This window comes from Ornithodoros turicata, chromosome 2 (assembly GCF_037126465.1).
Source record: "Ornithodoros turicata isolate Travis chromosome 2, ASM3712646v1, whole genome shotgun sequence".
Taxonomy (NCBI): Eukaryota; Metazoa; Arthropoda; class Arachnida; order Ixodida; family Argasidae; genus Ornithodoros; species Ornithodoros turicata.
In genome coordinates this window covers 32,097,407-32,119,398 of record NC_088202.1, presented here as the reverse complement: position 1 = coordinate 32,119,398, position 21,992 = coordinate 32,097,407, and the positions used below count along the sequence as shown (strand labels likewise).

General features: G+C 46.8%; 1 protein-coding gene across 1 annotated transcript in view; it reads left to right on the top strand.

Moving 5' to 3' along the window:
* Nucleotides 1-21,992, top strand: part of LOC135383310 (A disintegrin and metalloproteinase with thrombospondin motifs like) — an 88,207-nt gene that overhangs the window by 27,844 nt on the left and 38,371 nt on the right. Inside the window, exons 8-9 of the mRNA XM_064612824.1 lie at nucleotides 16,571-16,731; nucleotides 16,828-16,880. Of these exons, the coding sequence (XP_064468894.1) occupies nucleotides 16,571-16,731; nucleotides 16,828-16,880 (214 nt within the window). The remainder of the gene's footprint in view (nucleotides 1-16,570; nucleotides 16,732-16,827; nucleotides 16,881-21,992) is intronic.

The window sequence follows — 21,992 nt, the reverse complement described above, 5'->3', positions numbered from 1 at the left end:
CTTTGCGAGCGAAATCAATAAATCGTTACCCATCTTAACGAATGTAGGCATGTATTTCCGGAAGCAACAGTCATCCAAAGATGAATTCAAACAGTAAACCGTCATCTTCATGCTGCTCTACGAAGCGGGAACCGGAAATGGCAAAAACGAAATCACCCGCCATTCCATGCTCTGGTCTGTCGAGTTTCGTGATAACAAAGTGACGAACGAACGACAGCACACAAGCAAGTGATGTAGTGGGAAAATATTCACTGCTTATTTGTTTAACAAATAGATATAAGATACCCACATAGTACACCGAATTTAGATAGCAAGTGATGAATTTGGGAAAAGAGCACGTCAAGTTTAGCGGAATGGAGCAGCCAACGGAAGGCAACGCCTTCCATGACCAACGGATGACAGCTCCATTGTGGTCACGCTTTCTTGAGCGAGTCCGACCCCCCTGGGTTAAGCAGCAGCAGCATAGAAAAGCACATGATAATTCGTTAATTCGCTCAAAGTGACAGCTACCTATAACAAGGGACGCAAGTTTATTGCCATGTCGCAACACCGCTTCAGTTGCTTAACTGATATATCTGCTTAACTGATATATATATATACATGATTTTTCACTTAAGAGTGACCCCTAATTATTTTAAAAAATCTACTTGAGATAAAAATTAGAAACCTTCTGTGTCATACTTGTGAAGTTTACAAGTGCATCATTCCGAATGATATCATTCTGTGCATTGGTTTGTTGAAAATGAGAGGAGGCGCCTATCTGGGACAGATTATCTTGTCCCAGATAGGCGCCTCCCCCCTGTTTTGAACAAATCATGACACAGAATGATATCATTTGGTATGATGGTTGGTTAGGAGCGTGCTATGTGGTGAAGTTCTGTTTTAACAGTGTACGTTTTATTTTGGCCACAACGTACATGCATTCTCAACATTCGCCATGATATACCGAGCACAATCGTCTATCGTTGTATCCGATCCGGTCCTATGGCATTGCGGTCTTTTGTCTGCTCCATGTTTCTCAACTGTTTTCAAATTTTCGACAACTTCTTTTTTATTGTATCTGAATCCTGTCTTTTGAATAAGAACTGCATTGAGGCGAGGCCTCTACAGAAGGGAGGCGAAGTAGTGTGGAAATTGTCTGGAGCGGAAAATGAAAAAGTTTGATGTGACGGGACGAGTGCAATACCTCCTAGATACTTCTTCGTATCTAGGAGCATAGTAGAAGTATCTAGGAGGTGTTGACCAGTGCCGCAGAGTAGTGGCTGCGTACAACACAATCACACAGATGCATGGCTCGAGTCATTAACCGCCGCTATGGAGACAGCGTAGCGGATGTCAGTAGAAGCATACCATTGCCATATACGGTGTATAACGATTAACCTAAGTGGAGGGGTGCGGTCATTACGTGTTCAACATTTACTCAAGCAGGTAATTGCGTTGTTTACATATAAAGCACTGAAGGCAATTCAATCCCGGTAAATTCCTAGCGAACACCCATCGTTATGATGCCAAAGTTATAATGCATGAAGTAGCGTGATCAATTGGGCCTGTTGAAACATTGTTTAAAATTACTGGACAGAGACTGCATTCTTAAAAATGAACTTCACCGTATAGCACGCTCCTGGCCATCCATCATCTCGAATGATATCGTTATCTGCCCTGATTTCTTGAAAACGGGAGGCGTACGCCTTTTTTGCGACACTTATGCTGTTCATAATTGTCACAAAAAAGGCGTACGCCTCCCGTTTTCAACAAATCAGGGCAGATAACGATATCATTCGAGATGATGGATGGCCAGGAGCGTGCTATGCGGTGAAGTACATTTTTAAGAGTGTGGAAGTTCAGCGCTTGTGTCGTCGTGTCTTTCCTTCTCGTCCTATTAGTACCCAGCACTGGCGGTTTCGAGCGATTTTATAATGCATATAATAAGTTATAGCGCAAAGTTATAATCCCAAGTAAAGTAACTGAGCAGTCAGACCAAGCAAAATGGCGGTGATGCGAAAAGTGCAGTTTAGACAGTGTTCCCCACACGGCGACGTGTTGCACAACGCTGAAGTTGTAGTGACTGGGGTCGCTGTAAAATGCTTTGCAAATATAGCCGAGCAGTGTTCTGCATCTGGGGAACATCGTCTAATTCGTTCTTCGCAATACCGCCATTTTTATTCTTCAAGTGCGATTTGCTGCATTTCGTGTTATAACTTCGCACAATCACTCTGGAATATAGCAGAATTGAAATTTGGACGTCAGGCCTTTGTCTTTGTTTTTTCTTTCTTATGCCAGGACCTTTCTGGGGTGGGGGTGGCGGGGTACCATCTTGAAGATCATGTTACATACTATCATAGTCGCGGGATGGCGTAAGTATAGAAACACACAGACATCATGGCGAGTTGTATGCCTTCGAGTCACTGCGTAGCAACTGCAACGTCGTGCTCTCTGTGCGTGAACTTTATTTCGTAAAGGAAGAGTGAAACGCGATCAACACAAAGGTACGCCGCGCAGTCGAGAACTTAAGCACTAGGTAGTATATCAAGAGAATAGCGTCGCAGTGATATTGGATAAGCTTCCAAAGCCTTGCGGCGGTGCTGACGTAACTGACACTGGATGGTTCTAATCCCATCATCGTCGCCAATATCATAGTCGCGGGATGGCGTAAGTATAGAAACACACAGACATCATGGCGAGTTGTATGCCTTAGAGTCACGACGTTGCAGTTGCTACGCCGTGACTCGAAGGCGTACAACTCGCCATGATGACAAGGATGGGATTCGAACCCAAACCCCCCTCCGAAAAGAAAGCACAACACCTGACTTACGTATAAGCATTACATCACTCGTTATATAGGAAAACAAAGCGAGAAAGACAAAATGTCATCAGCACCAACAATGGGCAGTATCTGTCCACAGGACGCTTGATTCGTGTCGACCGTCTAGGTGACGGTGTCACCGCACTATCACTTGAAGTGTTACTGCCGTCTGGACATGACCCATGATTCTCCACGGTATCAGGTTGAAAATCAGCTGGTGGTACACTCGGTGACAACTGCGATTGTTCTGCTCCAGCGTTGCTGTCTGATGATGGTTCTGATCGCTATCCGTCCCATCGTAGATGATCTTGGTGCCTGGTGGAAATAACTCCCCCAGGTAGCTGTACAACAGCAGACAACTGTCCTTGTGCTTTTGTGACAACAGCAGGGACCCAAGTTGGTCCAGGTTGAAAATTTCTTGCGAACACTGAATCCCCAGGACGATAGACGCTCTGGAAACGAGCGCTTTTGTCATGCAAAAGTTTGCTGCGCAGTTGCTTACGAAGTACTGTGGTGCGCATGTCCGGATGGAGATTATCCAGAACAGTCTTGAGTTTTCTTCCGCACAAGAGTTCTGCTGGAGATGCACCGGTTATCTCGTGCGGCGTTGTTCGATAGCTGGATAGTGCGCAAGATTCCTGCGCCTTGAAATCACCTGTGCTTACCTTCTTAAGCTTGTTCTTAATTGTTTGAACAAACCTTTCAGCAGCCCCATTCGATGCTGGGTGATATGGAGGAATTAGGACTTTTCTTACTTCATTCCGCTTCAGAAATTCTGTGTACTTTGCTGATACAAATGCTGGTCCATTATATCCAACACTACGAGATCGGGAGTCCTTGTCTCGCAAAGATAGAACGTAGACAAGAAATAGTAGCTTCCACGGATGGTGATGGAACAACTTCGGCTTCTACCCACTTGGAAAATGCGTCCACAAGGATGAAGATGTAATGCCCCTTAAAAGGGCCTGCAAAATCCATATGCAAGCGCGACCATGCTTTTTCTGGAAAAGGCCAATGCGTCATAGGGACACGTCTGAACTCACGTTGTTGTTCTTGGCGTGTCATGCATCTCTGTACCCTCGCAGCAATATCTTCGTCCAGTGTATCCCACCAGACGTGACTGCGGGCCACAGCCTTCATTTTTGTGACACCAGGGTGGCTCTCATGAAGCAAGTCGAGAACCTTTGCACGTAGCTCTTGAGGAATGACAACACGATTTTCGAGAAATATACAGTCATCCTGCACGCTCAGTTGATCAAAACGCCTTTGGTAAGGCCTGCAGTCAGTGACGTCAGGTAATTTGCCGCCTGACAACAGTATGTGGCGAACGTTGGATGCAATGACGTCTCTTGACGTGGCTTGAGCGAGTACATTTGCGGATAAAACAGTTGGGTAGACTCCTTCCAACAGGAACACCTCTGGCGGTCGTTCCACGGGAAGAGCTTCAGTAGGTAGTGGCAATCTGCTCAGTATATCGGCATGTGCGATGCGGCTTCCTTGTCGATAGACCAACTCGTAGCGGTAAGATGATAACGTCAGGGCCCGCGAAGAAGCCTGGGTGAACAGTTATTAGGTACAGGCTTATCGTGCACTAAAAGTCCCAACAGTGGCTTGTGGTCGGTCACTATTTCGATGAATGACCCCAGAGGTATTGATGAAACCTCAGAACGCCGAAAATTACGGCCAGAGCCTCTTTATCGAGTTGGCTGTAATTACATTCTGCTGGCATTAAGCTCCTTGACGCATATGCAATAGGAAGCTCTTCACCTGACAGTTGACGGTGCGCAAGTACAGCACCCACGCCCTAAGGCGATGCATCACATACCAACACCAAAGGTTTCTTGGGGTCAAAGTGAGCTAGGACCCTAGCAGACGTTAGGAGGTCCTTACTTTTTTGGAAAGCGAGCTGTTGCTCGGTGCCCCAAGTCCATGGCGCATTTGCTCCCCAGTAACTTGTTTAGAGGATGCAGTACTGTCGACAAATCAGACAAAAACTTCCTGTAATAGTTCACAGCCCCAGGTAGCTCTGCAACGTTTTCACATTCGTTGGCGCTGGCGCCTTCGTCACAGCTTCTACTTTCTTTGGGTCAGGATGTAACCCCGCTTCCGTGATTATGTGACCTAAATAGTGCACCCTAGGGGCCATAAAAATGCACTTTTCAAGTTTCAATCGTAGTCCAGCTTCTTCAAGCCTTCGCAGTACAATATCCAAGTTATTCTTGTGATCGTCGTCATCCTTTCCAGTGACAAGGATATCATCGAAGTAAACGATGACGCCACGCAGATCTTGCAGCAGGTTTTCCATTATTCGTTGAAATAACGCTGGTGCCGTAGAAACACCGAACGGCAGCCTTACGTACCGATACAACCCTTTCTGAGTGTTGATGGTCACCAGGTTCTTGGACTCTTCGACCAGCAGTATTTGATGGTAAGCATCCTTGAGGTCAAGCTTACTGAATTTCTTTCCTCCTGACAGCTTAGCGAACAGTTCCTCAACCCTTGGAATCGGATACTTCTCAGGTACGGCAACGGGATTTACGGTAATCTTGAAGTCACCGCAAATTCTTGCACGTCCATCGCGTTTGACGACAGGAACAATGGGCGCGGCCCATTCAGACGTCTTTACTGGTTCGATAATACCTTCACGCTGCATACGTTGTAGCTCCTCGGCGACTCGGTCTTGAAGAGCAAACGGCACTGCACGCGGTTTAAAGAATCTTGGGCGTGCACCGTCCTGAATTTGTAGTTTTGCTGTGATATCCTTCAGGGTACCCAAAGTATCTGAAAAAAACGTCTTGATGCTTAGCAATAACGTCCTCAACCGTTGAGACCACGTAGACTTGTGTGTCCTCTGCTGCAGAGCCATGCCAAAAGCTTTCATCCAAGTGCGGCCAAAAACATTTGGACAAGAACCCGGCGCCACGTAGAGTGGTAAGCACTCCTGCTTGTCACGGAACTTCACTTGAACGTTCACGCATCCTCTCACACGAGTTAGTTCACCAGAATAGCTTCGCAATACTACGATGGAAGTCTCAAGCTTTGCTTGGGGAAGAACCTTGCGCAGAACATTTTCGCCAATGATAGATACTCCAGCACCTGTATCGAGTTCCATTTCCAACGGAAGACCATCAAGGACGACGTGCGCGCGAAACGGATCGCTTCGATCCGACGCATTCCAGAGACCGAACACTTGAGACACAGAAGTAGCTTCTTCTTCGTCTTCGGATGGATCTTCAACAGCATGTACTTGTTTCTTTTTGTCAGACTTTTTCTTGTCTTCCACCTGTTCTTTCTTCTTCCATGACTTGAAAACCCGAGAGAGGTAGGGACAATAACAGACAAACACAAACATGGTCTCAATTCTTTTCTTTGTTGCTTCTTTTCTTTCTTCTTGTTTGCTTTTCCTTGGCAAACTTTCGCCAGGTGACCTTTCTTTCCGCAACTATGACAAACTGTGTTACGATGTCGGCACTGTGTCGCCAAATGCTTCTCACCGCAGCGGTAAAACGTTATTCCTGTCGACTTATTCGTCACAAATTTTGCAGCTGTGCCCACGGAGTGTGTGGACAGCGTTCTGGAATCGTTTCGTGCAGCTTCAATTGCGACAACAGTCTTCTTTGCAATGGCTAGGGTAAGATCTGGCACTTCGAGTAGACGTGTCTGCATTTGGGCGTCATTAATGCCACACACAATTCTATCACGTAGCATACTGTACTGAAATGTGCCGATTTCGCAATCATCCGACAATCTGTTCAACGCCGCAATGAAATCACTTTTGGCTTCGCCTTCCTGACGAACCCTTGTGTTGAACTTGTAGCGAGCGACCACTTGTGACGGCTTTGGAGAGTAATGACTATCCAACGCCTCCAGGATGGCGGAAAGTGCCGTGGCAGACGGTGCAGCAGGCGCAAGGAGGCTCTGAAGTAACGCATATGTCTGCTTTCCACAGCATGTCAAAAAGACAGCGCGTTGCTTGTCCTGAGCAACGTTGTTAGCTTCGAAGTACTGCTGAATCCTTTCCCGGTAGTCAGTCCACGCAAAAGCGTCGCCGTCGAACTGCTCAATATTGCTGTAAACTGGCATGACGGTGAGTGCTCTGTAAATGCAGGTCTACTCGAACAGCAAAGATGCAAACTGGTTAATCCTCGTCGCCAATATCATAATCGCGGGATGGCGTAAGTATACAAACACACAGACATTATGGCGAGTTGTATGCCTTCGAGTCACGGCGTAGCAACTGCAACGTCATGCTCTCTGTGCGTGAACTTTATTTCGTAAAGGGAGAGTGAAACGCGATCAACACAAAGGTACGCCGCGCAGTCGAGAACTTAAACACTAGGTAGTATATCACGGGAATAGCGGCGCAGTGATATTGGATAAGCTTCCAAAGCCTTGCGCCGGTGCTGACGTAACTGACACTGGATGGTTCATCCCATCCTCGTCGCCAATATCATAGTCGCGGGATGGCGTAAGTATAGAAGCACACAGACATTATGGCGAGTTGTATGCCTTCGAGTCACGGCGTAGCCCCTGCAACGTCGTGCTCTCTGTGCGTGAACTTTATTTCGTAAAGGGAGAGTGAAACGCGATCAACACAAAGGTACGCCGCGCAGTCGAGAACTTAAACACTAGGTAGTATATCACGGGAATAGCGGCGCAGTGATATTGGATAAGCTTCCAAAGCCTTGCGGCGGTGCTGACGTAACTGACACTGGATGGTTCATCCCATCCTCGTCGCCAATATCATAGTCGCGGGATGGCGTAAGTGTAGAAGCACACAGACATTATGGCGAGTTGTATGCCTTCGAGTCACGGCGTAGCACCTGCAACGTCGTGCTCTCTGTGCGTGAACTTTATTTCGTAAAGGGAGAGTGAAACGCGATCAACACAAAGGTACGCCGCGCAGTCGAGAACTTAAACACTAGGTAGTATATCACGGGAATAGCGGCGCAGTGATATTGGATAAGCTTCCAAAGCCTTGCGCCGGTGCTGACGTAACTGACACTGGATGGTTCGTCCCATCCTCGTCGCCAATATCATAGTCGCGGGATGGCGTAAGTATAGAAGCACACAGACATTATGGCGAGTTGTATGCCTTCGAGTCACGGCGTAGCACCTGCAACGTCGTGCTCTCTGGGTGTGAACTTTATTTCGTAAAGGGAGAGTGAAACGCGATCAACACAAAGGTACGCCGCGCAGTCGAGAACTTAAACACTAGGTAGTATATCACGGGAATAGCGGCGCAGTGATATTGGATAAGCTTCCAAAGCCTTGCGGCGGTGCTGACGTAACTGACACTGGATGGTTCATCCCATCCTCGTCGCCAATATCGTAGTCGCGGGATGGCGTAAGTATAGAAGCACACAGACATTATGGCGAGTTGTATGCCTTCGAGTCACGGCGTAGCACCTGCAACGTCGTGCTCTCTGTGCGTGAACTTTATTTCGTAAAGGGAGAGTGAAACGCGATCAACACAAAGGTACGCCGCGCAGTCGAGAACTTAAACACTAGGTAGTATATCACGGGAATAGCGGCGCAGTGATATTGGGTAAGCTTCCAAAGCCTTGCGGCGGTGCTGACGTAACTGACACTGGATGGTTCATCCCATCCTCGTCGCCAATATCATAGTCGCGGGATGGCGTAAGTATAGAAGCACACAGACATTATGGCGAGTTCTATGCCTTCGAGTCACGGCGTAGCACCTGCAACGTCGTGCTCTCTGTGCGTGAACTTTATTTCGTAAAGGGAGAGTGAAACGCGAACAACACAAAGGTACGCCGCGCAGTCGAGAACTTAAACACTAGGTAGTATATCACGGGAATAGCGGCGCAGTGATATTGGGTAAGCTTCCAAAGCCTTGCGGCGGTGCTGACGTAACTGACACTGGATGGTTCATCCCATCCTCGTCGCCAATATCATAGTCGCGGGATGGCGTAAGTATAGAAGCACACAGACATTATGGCGAGTTCTATGCCTTCGAGTCACGGCGTAGCACCTGCAACGTCGTGCTCTCTGTGCGTGAACTTTATTTCGTAAAGGGAGAGTGAAACGCGAACAACACAAAGGTACGCCGCGCAGTCGAGAACTTAAACACTAGGTAGTATATCACGGGAATAGCGGCGCAGTGATATTGGGTAAGCTTCCAAAGCCTTGCGGCGGTGCTGACGTAACTGACACTGGATGGTTCATCCCATCCTCGTCGCCAATATCATAGTCGCGGGATGGCGTAAGTATAGAAGCACACAGACATTATGGCGAGTTGTATGCCTTCGTGTCACGGCGTAGCACCTGCAACGTCGTGCTCTCTGTGCGTGAACTTTATTTCGTAAAGGGAGAGTGAAACGCGATCAACACAAAGGTACGCCGCGTAGTCGAGAACTTAAACACTAGGTAGTATATCACGGGAATAGCGGCGCAGTGATATTGGATAAGCTTCCAAAGCCTTGCGGTGGTGCTGACGTAACTGACACTGGATGGTTCATCCCATCCTCGTCGCCAATATCATAGTCGCGGGATGGCGTAAGTATAGAAGCACACAGACATTATGGCGTGTTCTATGCCTTCGAGTCACGGCGTAGCACCTGCAACGTCGTGCTCTCTGTGCGTGAACTTTATTTCGTAAAGCGAGAGTGAAACGCGATCAACACAAAGGTACGCCGCGCAGTCGAGAACTTAACCACTAGGTAGTATATCACGGGAATAGCGGCGCAGTGATATTGGGTAAGCTTCCAAAGCCTTGCGGTGGTGCTGACGTAACTGACACTGGATGGTTCATCCCATCCTCGTCGCCAATATCGTAGTCGCGGGATGGCGTAAGTATAGAAGCACACAGACATTATGGCGTGTTCTATGCCTTCGAGTCACGGCGTAGCACCTGCAACGTCGTGCTCTCTGTGCGTGAACTTTATTTCGTAAAGGGAGAGTGAAACGCGATCAACACAAAGGTACGCCGCGCAGTCGAGAACTTAAACACTAGGTAGTATATCACGGGAATAGCGGCGCAGTGATATTGGGTAAGCTTCCAAAGCCTTGCGGCGGTGCTGACGTAACTGACACTGGATGGTTCATCCCATCCTCGTCGCCAATATCATAGTCGCGGGATGGCGTAAGTATAGAAGCACACAGACATTAGAGCGAGTTGTATGCCTTCGTGTCACGGCGTAGCACCTGCAACGTCGTGCTCTCTGTGTGTGAACTTTATTTCGTAAAGGGAGAGTGAAACGCGATCAACACAAAGGTACGCCGCGTAGTCGAGAACTTAAACACTAGGTAGTATATCACGGAAATAGCGGCGCAGTGATATTGGATAAGCTTCCAAAGCCTTGCGGTGGTGCTGACGTAACTGACACTGGATGGTTCATCCCATCCTCGTCGCCAATATCGTAGTCGCGGGATGGCGTAAGTATAGAAGCACACAGACATTATGGCGAGTTGTATGCCTTCGAGTCACGGCGTAGCACCTGCAACGTCGTGCTCTCTGTGCGTGAACTTTATTTCGTAAAGGGAGAGTGAAACGCGATCAACACAAAGGTACGCCGCGCAGTCGAGAACTTAAACACTAGGTAGTATATCACGGGAATAGCGGCGCAGTGATATTGGGTAAGCTTCCAAAGCCTTGCGGCGGTGCTGACGTAACTGACACTGGATGGTTCATCCCATCCTCGTCGCCAATATCATAGTCGCGGGATGGCGTAAGTATAGAAGCACACAGACATTATGGCGAGTTCTATGCCTTCGAGTCACGGCGTAGCACCTGCAACGTCGTGCTCTCTGTGCGTGAACTTTATTTCGTAAAGGGAGAGTGAAACGCGATCAACACAAAGGTACGCCGCGCAGTCGAGAACTTAAACACTAGGTAGTATATCACGGGAATAGCGGCACAGTGATATTGGATAAGCTTCCAAAGCCTTCCGCCGGTGCTGACGTAACTGACACTGGATGGTTCGTCCCATCCTCGTCGCCAATATCATAGTCGCGGGATGGCGTAAGTATAGAAGCACACAGACATTATGGCGAGTTGTATGCCTTCGAGTCACGGCGTAGCACCTGCAACGTCGTGCTCTCTGGGTGTGAACTTTATTTCGTAAAGGGAGAGTGAAACGCGATCAACACAAAGGTACGCCGCGCAGTCGAGAACTTAAACACTAGGTAGTATATCACGGGAATAGCGGCGCAGTGATATTGGATAAGCTTCCAAAGCCTTGCGGCGGTGCTGACGTAACTGACACTGGATGGTTCATCCCATCCTCGTCGCCAATATCGTAGTCGCGGGATGGCGTAAGTATAGAAGCACACAGACATTATGGCGAGTTGTATGCCTTCGAGTCACGGCGTAGCACCTGCAACGTCGTGCTCTCTGTGCGTGAACTTTATTTCGTAAAGGGAGAGTGAAACGCGATCAACACAAAGGTACGCCGCGCAGTCGAGAACTTAAACACTAGGTAGTATATCACGGGAATAGCGGCGCAGTGATATTGGGTAAGCTTCCAAAGCCTTGCGGCGGTGCTGACGTAACTGACACTGGATGGTTCATCCCATCCTCGTCGCCAATATCATAGTCGCGGGATGGCGTAAGTATAGAAGCACACAGACATTATGGCGAGTTCTATGCCTTCGAGTCACGGCGTAGCACCTGCAACGTCGTGCTCTCTGTGCGTGAACTTTATTTCGTAAAGGGAGAGTGAAACGCGATCAACACAAAGGTACGCCGCGCAGTCGAGAACTTAAACACTAGGTAGCATATCACGGGAATAGCGGCGCAGTGATATTGGGTAAGCTTCCAAAGCCTTGCGGCGGTGCTGACGTAACTGACACTGGATGGTTCATCCCATCCTCGTCGCCAATATCATAGTCGCGGGATGGCGTAAGTATAGAAGCACACAGACATTATGGCGAGTTGTATGCCTTCGTGTCACGGCGTAGCACCTGCAACGTCGTGCTCTCTGTGCGTGAACTTTATTTCGTAAAGGGAGAGTGAAACGCGATCAACACAAAGGTACGCCGCGTAGTCGAGAACTTAAACACTAGGTAGTATATCACGGGAATAGCGGCGCAGTGATATTGGATAAGCTTCCAAAGCCTTGCGGTGGTGCTGACGTAACTGACACTGGATGGTTCATCCCATCCTCGTCGCCAATATCGTAGTCGCGGGATGGCGTAAGTATAGAAGCACACAGACATTATGGCGTGTTCTATGCCTTCGAGTCACGGCGTAGCACCTGCAACGTCGTGCTCTCTGTGCGTGAACTTTATTTCGTAAAGGGAGAGTGAAACGCGATCAACACAAAGGTACGCCGCGCAGTCGAGAACTTAAACACTAGGTAGTATATCACGGGAATAGCGGCGCAGTGATATTGGGTAAGCTTCCAAAGCCTTGCGGCGGTGCTGACGTAACTGACACTGGATGGTTCATCCCATCCTCGTCGCCAATATCATAGTCGCGGGATGGCGTAAGTATAGAAGCACACAGACATTAGAGCGAGTTGTATGCCTTCGTGTCACGGCGTAGCACCTGCAACGTCGTGCTCTCTGTGTGTGAACTTTATTTCGTAAAGGGAGAGTGAAACGCGATCAACACAAAGGTACGCCGCGTAGTCGAGAACTTAAACACTAGGTAGTATATCACAGGAATAGCGGCGCAGTGATATTGGATAAGCTTCCAAAGCCTTGCGGTGGTGCTGACGTAACTGACACTGGATGGTTCATCCCATCCTCGTCGCCAATATCATAGTCGCGGGATGGCGTAAGTATAGAAGCACACAGACATTATGGCGAGTCACGGCGTAGCACCTGCAACGTCGTGCTCTCTGTGCGTGAACTTTATTTCGTAAAGGGAGAGTGAAACGCGATCAACACAAAGGTACGCCGCGCAGTGGAGAACTTAAACACTAGGTAGTATATCACGGGAATAGCGGCGCAGTGACATTGGATAAGCTTCCAAAGCCTTGCGGCGGTGCTGACGTAACTGACACTGGATGGTTCATCCCATCCTCGTCGCCAATATCGTAGTCGCGGGATGGCGTAAGTATAGAAGCACACAGACATTATGGCGAGTTGTATGCCTTCGAGTCACGGCGTAGCACCTGCAACGTCGTGCTCTCTGTGCGTGAACTTTATTTCGTAAAGGGAGAGTGAAACGCGATCAACACAAAGGTACGCCGCGCAGTCGAGAACTTAAACACTAGGTAGTATATCACGGGAATAGCGGCGCAGTGATATTGGGTAAGCTTCCAAAGCCTTGCGGCGGTGCTGACGTAACTGACACTGGATGGTTCATCCCATCCTCGTCGCCAATATCATAGTCGCGGGATGGCGTAAGTATAGAAGCACACTGACATTATGGCGAGTTCTATGCCTTCGAGTCACGGCGTAGCACCTGCAACGTCGTGCTCTCTGTGCGCGAACTTTATTTCGTAAAGGGAGAGTGAAACGCGATCAACACAAGGGTACGCCGCGCAGTCGAGAAATTAAAAACTAGGTAGTATATCACGGGAATAGCGGCGCAGTGATATTGGGTAAGCTTCCAAAGCCTTGCGGCGGTGCTGACGTAACTGACACTGGATGGTTCATCCCATCCTCGTCGCCAATATCATAGTCGCGGGATGGCGTAAGTATAGAAGCACACTGACATTATGGCGAGTTCTATGCCTTCGAGTCACGGCGTAGCACCTGCAACGTCGTGCTCTCTGTGCGCGAACTTTATTTCGTAAAGGGAGAGTGAAACGCGATCAACACAAAGGTACGCCGCGCAGTCGAGAACTTAAACACTAGGTAGTATATCACGGGAATAGCGGCGCAGTGATATTGGATAAGCTTCCAAAGCCTTGCGGTGGTGCTGACGTAACTGACACTGGATGGTTCATCCCATCCTCGTCGCCAATATCATAGTCGCGGGATGGCGTAAGTATAGAAGCACACAGACATTATGGCGAGTCACGGCGTAGCACCTGCCACGTCGTGCTCTCTGTGCGTGAACTTTATTTCGTAAAGGGAGAGTGAAACGCGATCAACACAAAGGTACGCTGCGCAATCGAGAACTTAAACACTAGGTAGTATATCACGGGAATAGCGGCGCAGTGACATTGGATAAGCTTCCAAAGCCTTGCGGCGGTGCTGACGTAACTGACACTGGATGGTTCATCCCATCCTCGTCGCCAATATCGTAGTCGCGGGATGGCGTAAGTATAGAAGCACACAGACATTATGGCGAGTTGTATGCCTTCGAGTCACGGCGTAGCACCTGCAACGTCGTGCTCTCTGTGCGTGAACTTTATTTCGTAAAGGGAGAGTGAAACGCGATCAACACAAAGGTACGCCGCGCAGTCGAGAAATTAAAAACTAGGTAGTATATCACGGGAATAGCGGCGCAGTGATATTGGGTAAGCTTCCAAAGCCTTGCGGCGGTGCTGACGTAACTGACACTGGATGGTTCATCCCATCCTCGTCGCCAATATCATAGTCGCGGGATGGCGTAAGTATAGAAGCACACTGACATTATGGCGAGTTCTATGCCTTCGAGTCACGGCGTAGCACCTGCAACGTCGTGCTCTCTGTGCGCGAACTTTATTTCGTAAAGGGAGAGTGAAACGCGATCAACACAAGGGTACGCCGCGCAGTCGAGAAATTAAAAACTAGGTAGTATATCACGGGAATAGCGGCGCAGTGATATTGGGTAAGCTTCCAAAGCCTTGCGGCGGTGCTGACGTAACTGACACTGGATGGTTCATCCCATCCTCGTCGCCAATATCATAGTCGCGGGATGGCGTAAGTATAGAAGCACACTGACATTATGGCGAGTTCTATGCCTTCGAGTCACGGCGTAGCACCTGCAACGTCGTGCTCTCTGTGCGCGAACTTTATTTCGTAAAGGGAGAGTGAAACGCGATCAACACAAAGGTACGCCGCGCAGTCGAGAACTTAAACACTAGGTAGTATATCACGGGAATAGCGGCGCAGTGATATTGGATAAGCTTCCAAAGCCTTGCGGTGGTGCTGACGTAACTGACACTGGATGGTTCATCCCATCCTCGTCGCCAATATCATAGTCGCGGGATGGCGTAAGTATAGAAGCACACAGACATTATGGCGAGTCACGGCGTAGCACCTGCCACGTCGTGCTCTCTGTGCGTGAACTTTATTTCGTAAAGGGAGAGTGAAACGCGATCAACACAAAGGTACGCTGCGCAATCGAGAACTTAAACACTAGGTAGTATATCACGGGAATAGCGGCGCAGTGACATTGGATAAGCTTCCAAAGCCTTGCGGCGGTGCTGACGTAACTGACACTGGATGGTTCATCCCATCCTCGTCGCCAATATCGTAGTCGCGGGATGGCGTAAGTATAGAAGCACACAGACATTATGGCGAGTTGTATGCCTTCGAGTCACGGCGTAGCACCTGCAACGTCGTGCTCTCTGTGCGTGAACTTTATTTCGTAAAGGGAGAGTGAAACGCGATCAACACAAAGGTACGCCGCGCAGCCGAGAACTTAAACACTAGGTAGTATATCAAGGGAATAGCAGCGCAGTGATATTGGACTAGCTTCCAAAGCCTTGCGGCGGTGCTGACGTAATTGACACTGGATATCACACATACACTATAGCGAAGGTTAATTGTAGCATTATATGACGACAAAACGTGGAGGGTCAAGATATCCGGGCTCCTCACTCCCGCTAGACAAAAAAAAGTATTAATAAATGGTATTAAGTAGTGTTATTTAAAAATAGTATTTGAAAGTGATACGCGCCTGGAGAACATAATATACGTGTACTGATGAGTTGCTGAGCATGGCGTGGTGGGCCGGTGCGCTTTTATAGGTCGCTGACCTGTCAGCATGTGTCACCGATCCCGGCGTGCCCCATCCACATTTCCATAGCTCCCGCGTCTCTGCTGGCAAGGATTCGCTGTTTTCTACAGGGTGGGTGCATATGAAATAGCCCTCATTTTCGCACGTAGCGCGTTCCCTGCATACAGTACGAGCTTCCGGCGTCGTCCTCCGACGGTGCATTTATGCAGTGCAAATCGAGAAAAGAAATCGTGGTAACCAAACTTTGCGCAATAGCAATGAAATCGTTAGCAACGCGCACTTGGTATGTTTCCAATGGGAAATGGCAGTGTAGCAGAGTCGCATCGCCCTACCGGTGGGGTGCCACTTACACAGAAACAAAACGAGATCTGGTACGGCTAGCGGTAGCTAGACGCGACTGTGCCGGGACCACCACATTGACTTCTGCGTAGGAAAATCGGGAAAATTGTTGGTTCTTCTTCGTGTCCCGTCTCTGCGCTGTTTTCTACCTAGTTATGTACCAACTTGCCCAAATCTCCGCCTTAACTCAGAAAATTGGGATGCACGGAGAGCAACGTTTGCATGGAGAACTTTTTTGTTACGTGGAGTTCATTTACAACGATTTTATTGTTCGCTTTCATCGGATAAATGGGTCATCCCGCGACATCGGCAGTTCATGCGGTAAGCAGGGAACGCCTTACGTGCATAAATGTGAGGCTACTTTATCTGCACCCACGCTGTACTTCCTTTAGACACACGCTTCCATTAGAACGTAGGGAAATGCTCTATTCGAAGTGAACGACCATAAGTATGAATATCTGTAGGTTACACCTAGAGCAAAAAAAAAGAAAAGAAAAAAGAATATAGCTAAATAAATATAAATAAATAAGAAAATTGAAAGTAAAATGAAGTAAATCAATAGAAAAGAAAGAAAAGGAAAGTATAACGCTTCCCTTTCTAGTTCTGTTTTGCGTCGCTTGCAGGCTCAGGAAGAATCCAACACATTGTTAGGACTCAAACCGGGAAATAACTCACTCAATGGATCAGTGGATGGTGAAGTAACGCTTGAGAATTTTAAAGGTTTCATGGAGAAACGTAGGATCAGCAGCATGCCAGATGTAGACATCGCATATCTAATCACAAGGTGAGTACAGTGGGAAATCATACGGGTTGACGAATCGGAAAGAGAATAGTGTTGTCATTGTATCGTGTATTCCACTTCTACACGTATGAATCGCAGGCGATACAACATCATCGAGTACATCGATGAAAACAAGAAGGAACCAGTCTTTGGTATGTTGTTTCTGCATTTCTCTTTTTAGCGTGGTTTTGTGATGGCCGCTGCGGGTAGGAAAAATAATCTATAATCGGGGTACTTGTGGGGTACTTTGGGGCACAGCACCGTGTGTTGGAGATTTCCTGAACATGTTGAAGAATCCCAGGTGTTCGAATTATCCACAGTCTCATCCTGCGGAATGTCGTCAGAGAAATGCACAAGTAACATTACGTCCAAATATACTCCTAATTACTATTGCTTTGTGGAAGGAACGAGGCGAACACCAGTAACCAATTGGCGAACAATTTAATCCAACAGTGGAAATCTATGCATACGCCGTCTGGCTCATCACAGTGGACGTTCTCGAAGCAGTCACACTGTTTAAAGGTCAGCTATGCCGATATCCCAAATAGTCGAAACGGTTGTGATATTCTGAAAGCCCACATCCAGCTCTCCCCAAAATACACCTTCATTCTCTCAGTTCGGTACAGTACCATGTCAAACAAATAGGTAATTCATTCCGAAACACACATGGGCGCAGCCATTTTTATGACGTAGATGCGCCCGAACGGGCATTGTGACGTGTATGCGCCTTCGTACTTGTCAGTGGATTTCAGCTACGGCTTCTCGCGGCTTCACGTATCTGTGCTTGAAGATGGCGGACAGCTGGGTTCCACGTTCCACCGTTCCGCGATAAGTGAACAGTGCAGCAGCTGCGAACTCATTCGCGAACCAACCTCTGTGCGATGTTGTGACTGGAATTCGTCGTTTGTGTTTTGTGAGCACGTACAATTTGTATCAAGTCGCGTCTGCGTTAGCCCCTTTACAGCACTTGCCCATTGTAGAGGCTGACGTTTCGACAGCCGTGTCAGCAAGAAAATGCCGACAGCGTTTTATTACTGCAGGAAAATTGTGCTATGTATTTGAGAAGCAGCATACTGCTTTGGGACAAGTTTTACGTACGATTTATCAAATGTGCAACAGCGTCGACGATGGTATGTAACGACGAAAGACGTAAAACGAAATTCAAATCACATTTTAAACTTTTTGTGGGATTCTGTGCATTTTCCAGAAGCTTTCTTTGAATCACGCACTCCCATGTCACGCTGCGTTGTGTGGTACGCTACAAACTACTGCATTTTATGTCTAACATCTGGATATTGTTTGTAATGAACACCGTCGCACAAAAACATGCACACGAAAGCTCCAGTAGCCATGTGGTTGCACACTATGCAAACGCAAAAGAAGTACCAGAGCACATATTGCCACTTAGAAATGTGGTGTCTGAAGAGTTAGGGCATAGCATAGATCCTAGAAATCAGGTGCACCTTATCCTTCTGTAGAGTGCTCTTTCAATTCACAACTCAGCCCATGGGGTGTAAAAGTATTAAAGGCAATTATGTGACTTGTCGTCGTGGGTGACACCACTGGCCAGCCTCAGGATTAATTCCGTGCTCAGGAATTACTGTACAAAGCACTTTGTATGTAGGACGTGATAAGCAATATGTAAGTTGCAACCTTGTCTGCCGCATTCTCGATTGCCTCTTACCTTTACAGTTCGAGACACGTTACCAAACCATTTGCAAAGGGCACTCTTACAGGGGCCGTGTAACTTGAGTTTTTAGTATAAAATTTATAAAAATATAAGTACACAATATGTAATATGAAATTTATATAAAATCAAAAATAACATTCATAAAAAGAATTTATAAAAAATAAATAAAAAGGCTTCATTGAAGCAATCCGTTAGCATACCCATTGCACATGAAGCACAATTATATATGCTTGGACATCATCTAATTAATCTTCTGAACCATATGTGTGGCTGCATACGAAATATTTTATGCGCATCCTCTACCTTCCTATTCCTACACGTGCACACGAATAACAGTGCATATACGTGAAGTGGCAAAAAGCAACGCTAGACTCTACCATCATTGTGCCCCTTTAACTTTTCCACATTTATGTCTGGTGAACAAGGAATATCTCACTAGAAAAGAAGACATTTGTGCATTGTTTGGCAAGCAAATAAATATATTTATTTACATTTTCCATAAATCAACAATGTTGTGACCTGGTGCAAATATTAATGTGAACAAGTAAAGTACTTACAAATTATTACTATGTGCTCAAATGCAGATATGACAATTCTGTTTTTGTACCTCAGCACAGTACAGTTTCAAAATTAACAAACTGCACAGCATCAGCAATCTTAAAGTATCTGAAGAGGGGAATCACATAAAGCTCCAATAATAGACTGTGCAAACAAAGCTAAAAAAAAAAACAAAGTACTTCAAGAAAAATCTGAATAATCGGTTGCCGTTGTGATATGTACTACTATGCACAGTTCATGAATGGAACATGTTACCTCATTGCATTGCCTCCATGTGAGCACTAGAACAGGCAGCTTTTTAGGTCGCTGTTTCCGTGTTTTTCTATTGTCTTTTTTTGTTTTCTGTTTTTGCATTAGCAGGCATGGCCATAATGAATCACAAGCAACCAAGGACACGATGAGACATCTACAATGCGACGGCTAGCTCTAAACTGATATATCTATTAGCAGACTCTGGAATATACACACATATGCTGCTAAGAAAATGACAATTTAACCAATAGAATAACAGACAAGAAAAAGCTTCCCCTCTCCTCATTCTATTTCACAGGCAGCCCTAGTATCATTCTGAGTGTGTCCGTGCGTTCCCTTTGAGATAACGTATCTCAGACAGAAGCAAATCCAACAGCGGACTGCTTACGGATGCAACTATCTTGGATTTCTCTAACCACTTGTTATTTAACCGCTGCCTTGAGCTGTGTGTTCTGGAAATTTAGGGAGCATCCAGAGTCCCTGCAATGTGTTGCCATGTTTCTCGACGGCCTGTGTTTCACTATGGCTCTCAGATACAAACTACCCCATTTCAACACAGTAGAAAACACAGATTTGTAAATAGCATCTGTTGATTGCACTGTACATACCCCCCACATAAAGGATCATAGTGGATACTACATCTTGTGCGATAATGTCAGGAACACAAAAAATATAGATTTTAAACCACTCTTACGTCGTAGTAGTAGTATTTGTGTGAAGCTGCGCAATTCCTGTCCTGCAAATAATTTAAACCATATGTTTCATCTGCCAGCGTGATGATCCCCTGAAAAGCAATTCACACTTGGCGGGAACTACCGGTTCTGAAACCTATCCCTGACATGTGTAGCCATCAGGGAGGAAACCCAAGGGCTGCGGTGGAAAAGACAAACACACACGGGCTATGTTCTCTCTGTGTATCAGCTGCTCTGGCTAGGTTTCTATTCACGGTTAATGACCGTAGCAGTAATGCATGAAGACCACTGCTAAGTTGTGTTGAGAAACACTACTTTATGTTTGCCATGTCTAAATGAAACGTACCTGACCTGATCCAAATTAACCGTTCTGAGTCTGGAACACACAAAGAGAAAAACGCAACATACGCCACAACATTAACAGATAGCAAATGAGCTGTAGCGAGCTCCACCTTGGGACAAAGTCAACAAGTAATTCACCAAAAGTCAATGAGCGCCTGAAATGTAACATCTCCAGTCGCGTAGCCCGACCTCAAAGGTAGGGGGGGCTCGATACGAAAACTCCCCCCCCCCCGCTGATCCTGTGTCGACAACACACACATACTTGTGCACACTTCAAACTGAGGATTAAAAAAGGGAACGAAAATAGTTGATTTAGACGTTCACAGTACGATTACATGTATAGGCTGTCATGACCAATGAAGTGGTGTCACGAGATTGGAAGTATTTTGAAAAGCTCATACTTTGAAAACCATTCAAGAATGCTTCCTAGATAGACGCCATGAACTGCAAGAACTTTCGCGATAGTCACACTGGTCCCCCCCCCCCCATATATTATGTTCTCGGATTTGCACGATTTGTGTGGGTCGGTCCATGGCAGGTAGGGGGGGCTCGAGCCCCCCCTAGCCCCCTCGTGGCTACACCACTGAACATCTCTGACTGGTAGCAGGATGGCCCACGTTCAATTCCTGGTGCTAGTACTGACTGGCTTTTTCATGAATTATTTGTTGGACGTTTCGATGTGCTTGAGAACCATTCGTCAACCATTGTATCCTCATGAGGTGATGAGGGTTTGTCATCCCAAAGAGACTCCCTTTCTGGCATGTGTCCTCATGGATGCTCATCACTGCAGAAAAAAAGAAAGAAAGAAAGGAAAAGCATTTAATGACAAGAAATGGATAGTCGCATTTACTGCATAATGATTGTGCACAACAGGAAGAATACTTTTGCACAGAAGGCTGTACTTCTTGATGTCTAACATCTAGTTACAAAATTCCAGAATATATGACATGTTGTAAGGTAGAGAATAAGTAGAGTTATTGAGTTGTCGAGTTGAGTTGAGAAGGCAGTTGTACCCCCTTTTTATTTTATTATATATGATTTTATAATTATCTTTATGTCTGTACCACCCCTCACTCTCTACATTACAACATGTTTTATATATTCTGGGATTTTGTAACTTCATGTTAGACATTAACAAGAGCAGCCTTGTGCACGAAAGTCTCGACTCATTAAAATTTAGATTCTCTCAACAGTCTTCTTTCTGTTGTGAATCTCTATCGCAGCATACCTGCACATTGCTGTTCTACGTACTGTGACTTTGCAGTAAGAGTATGGACTTTGGGTACAAAGACTACACAGCACTGCTCAGGTATTTTTGCCTATCGAACAGTATGTATGTATGCAGTATGCACACAGTATTTGTGCACCGGACCCACTAAAAATGTAGTGAATGTGGCATTGCCCACGGTAATGCACCAAGTTGAACACAATTATTGTAGAATCCAGGTATTTTAGCTTACATGTCAAGCCAGTACCACACCAGTATCCAGTGTGAAGTTGTGACAAATAAATAGTTTCCATTTTTCTTAGCTCTCAGAAAACAGACAGTGAATTAATAAGAGTAGACAATGTTAACATGAATTCTGGGCTATTCTTCAGTTGAGGATTCACAGATAGTAAAGGCACCTTCCTCAATGGACGCTGATGACACTGACAATTCTAAAATGTTATCAGAGGCGACATCAGCTTCGGTATGTCAAAGGATTGTATGTCCAACAGTAATCCAGCTA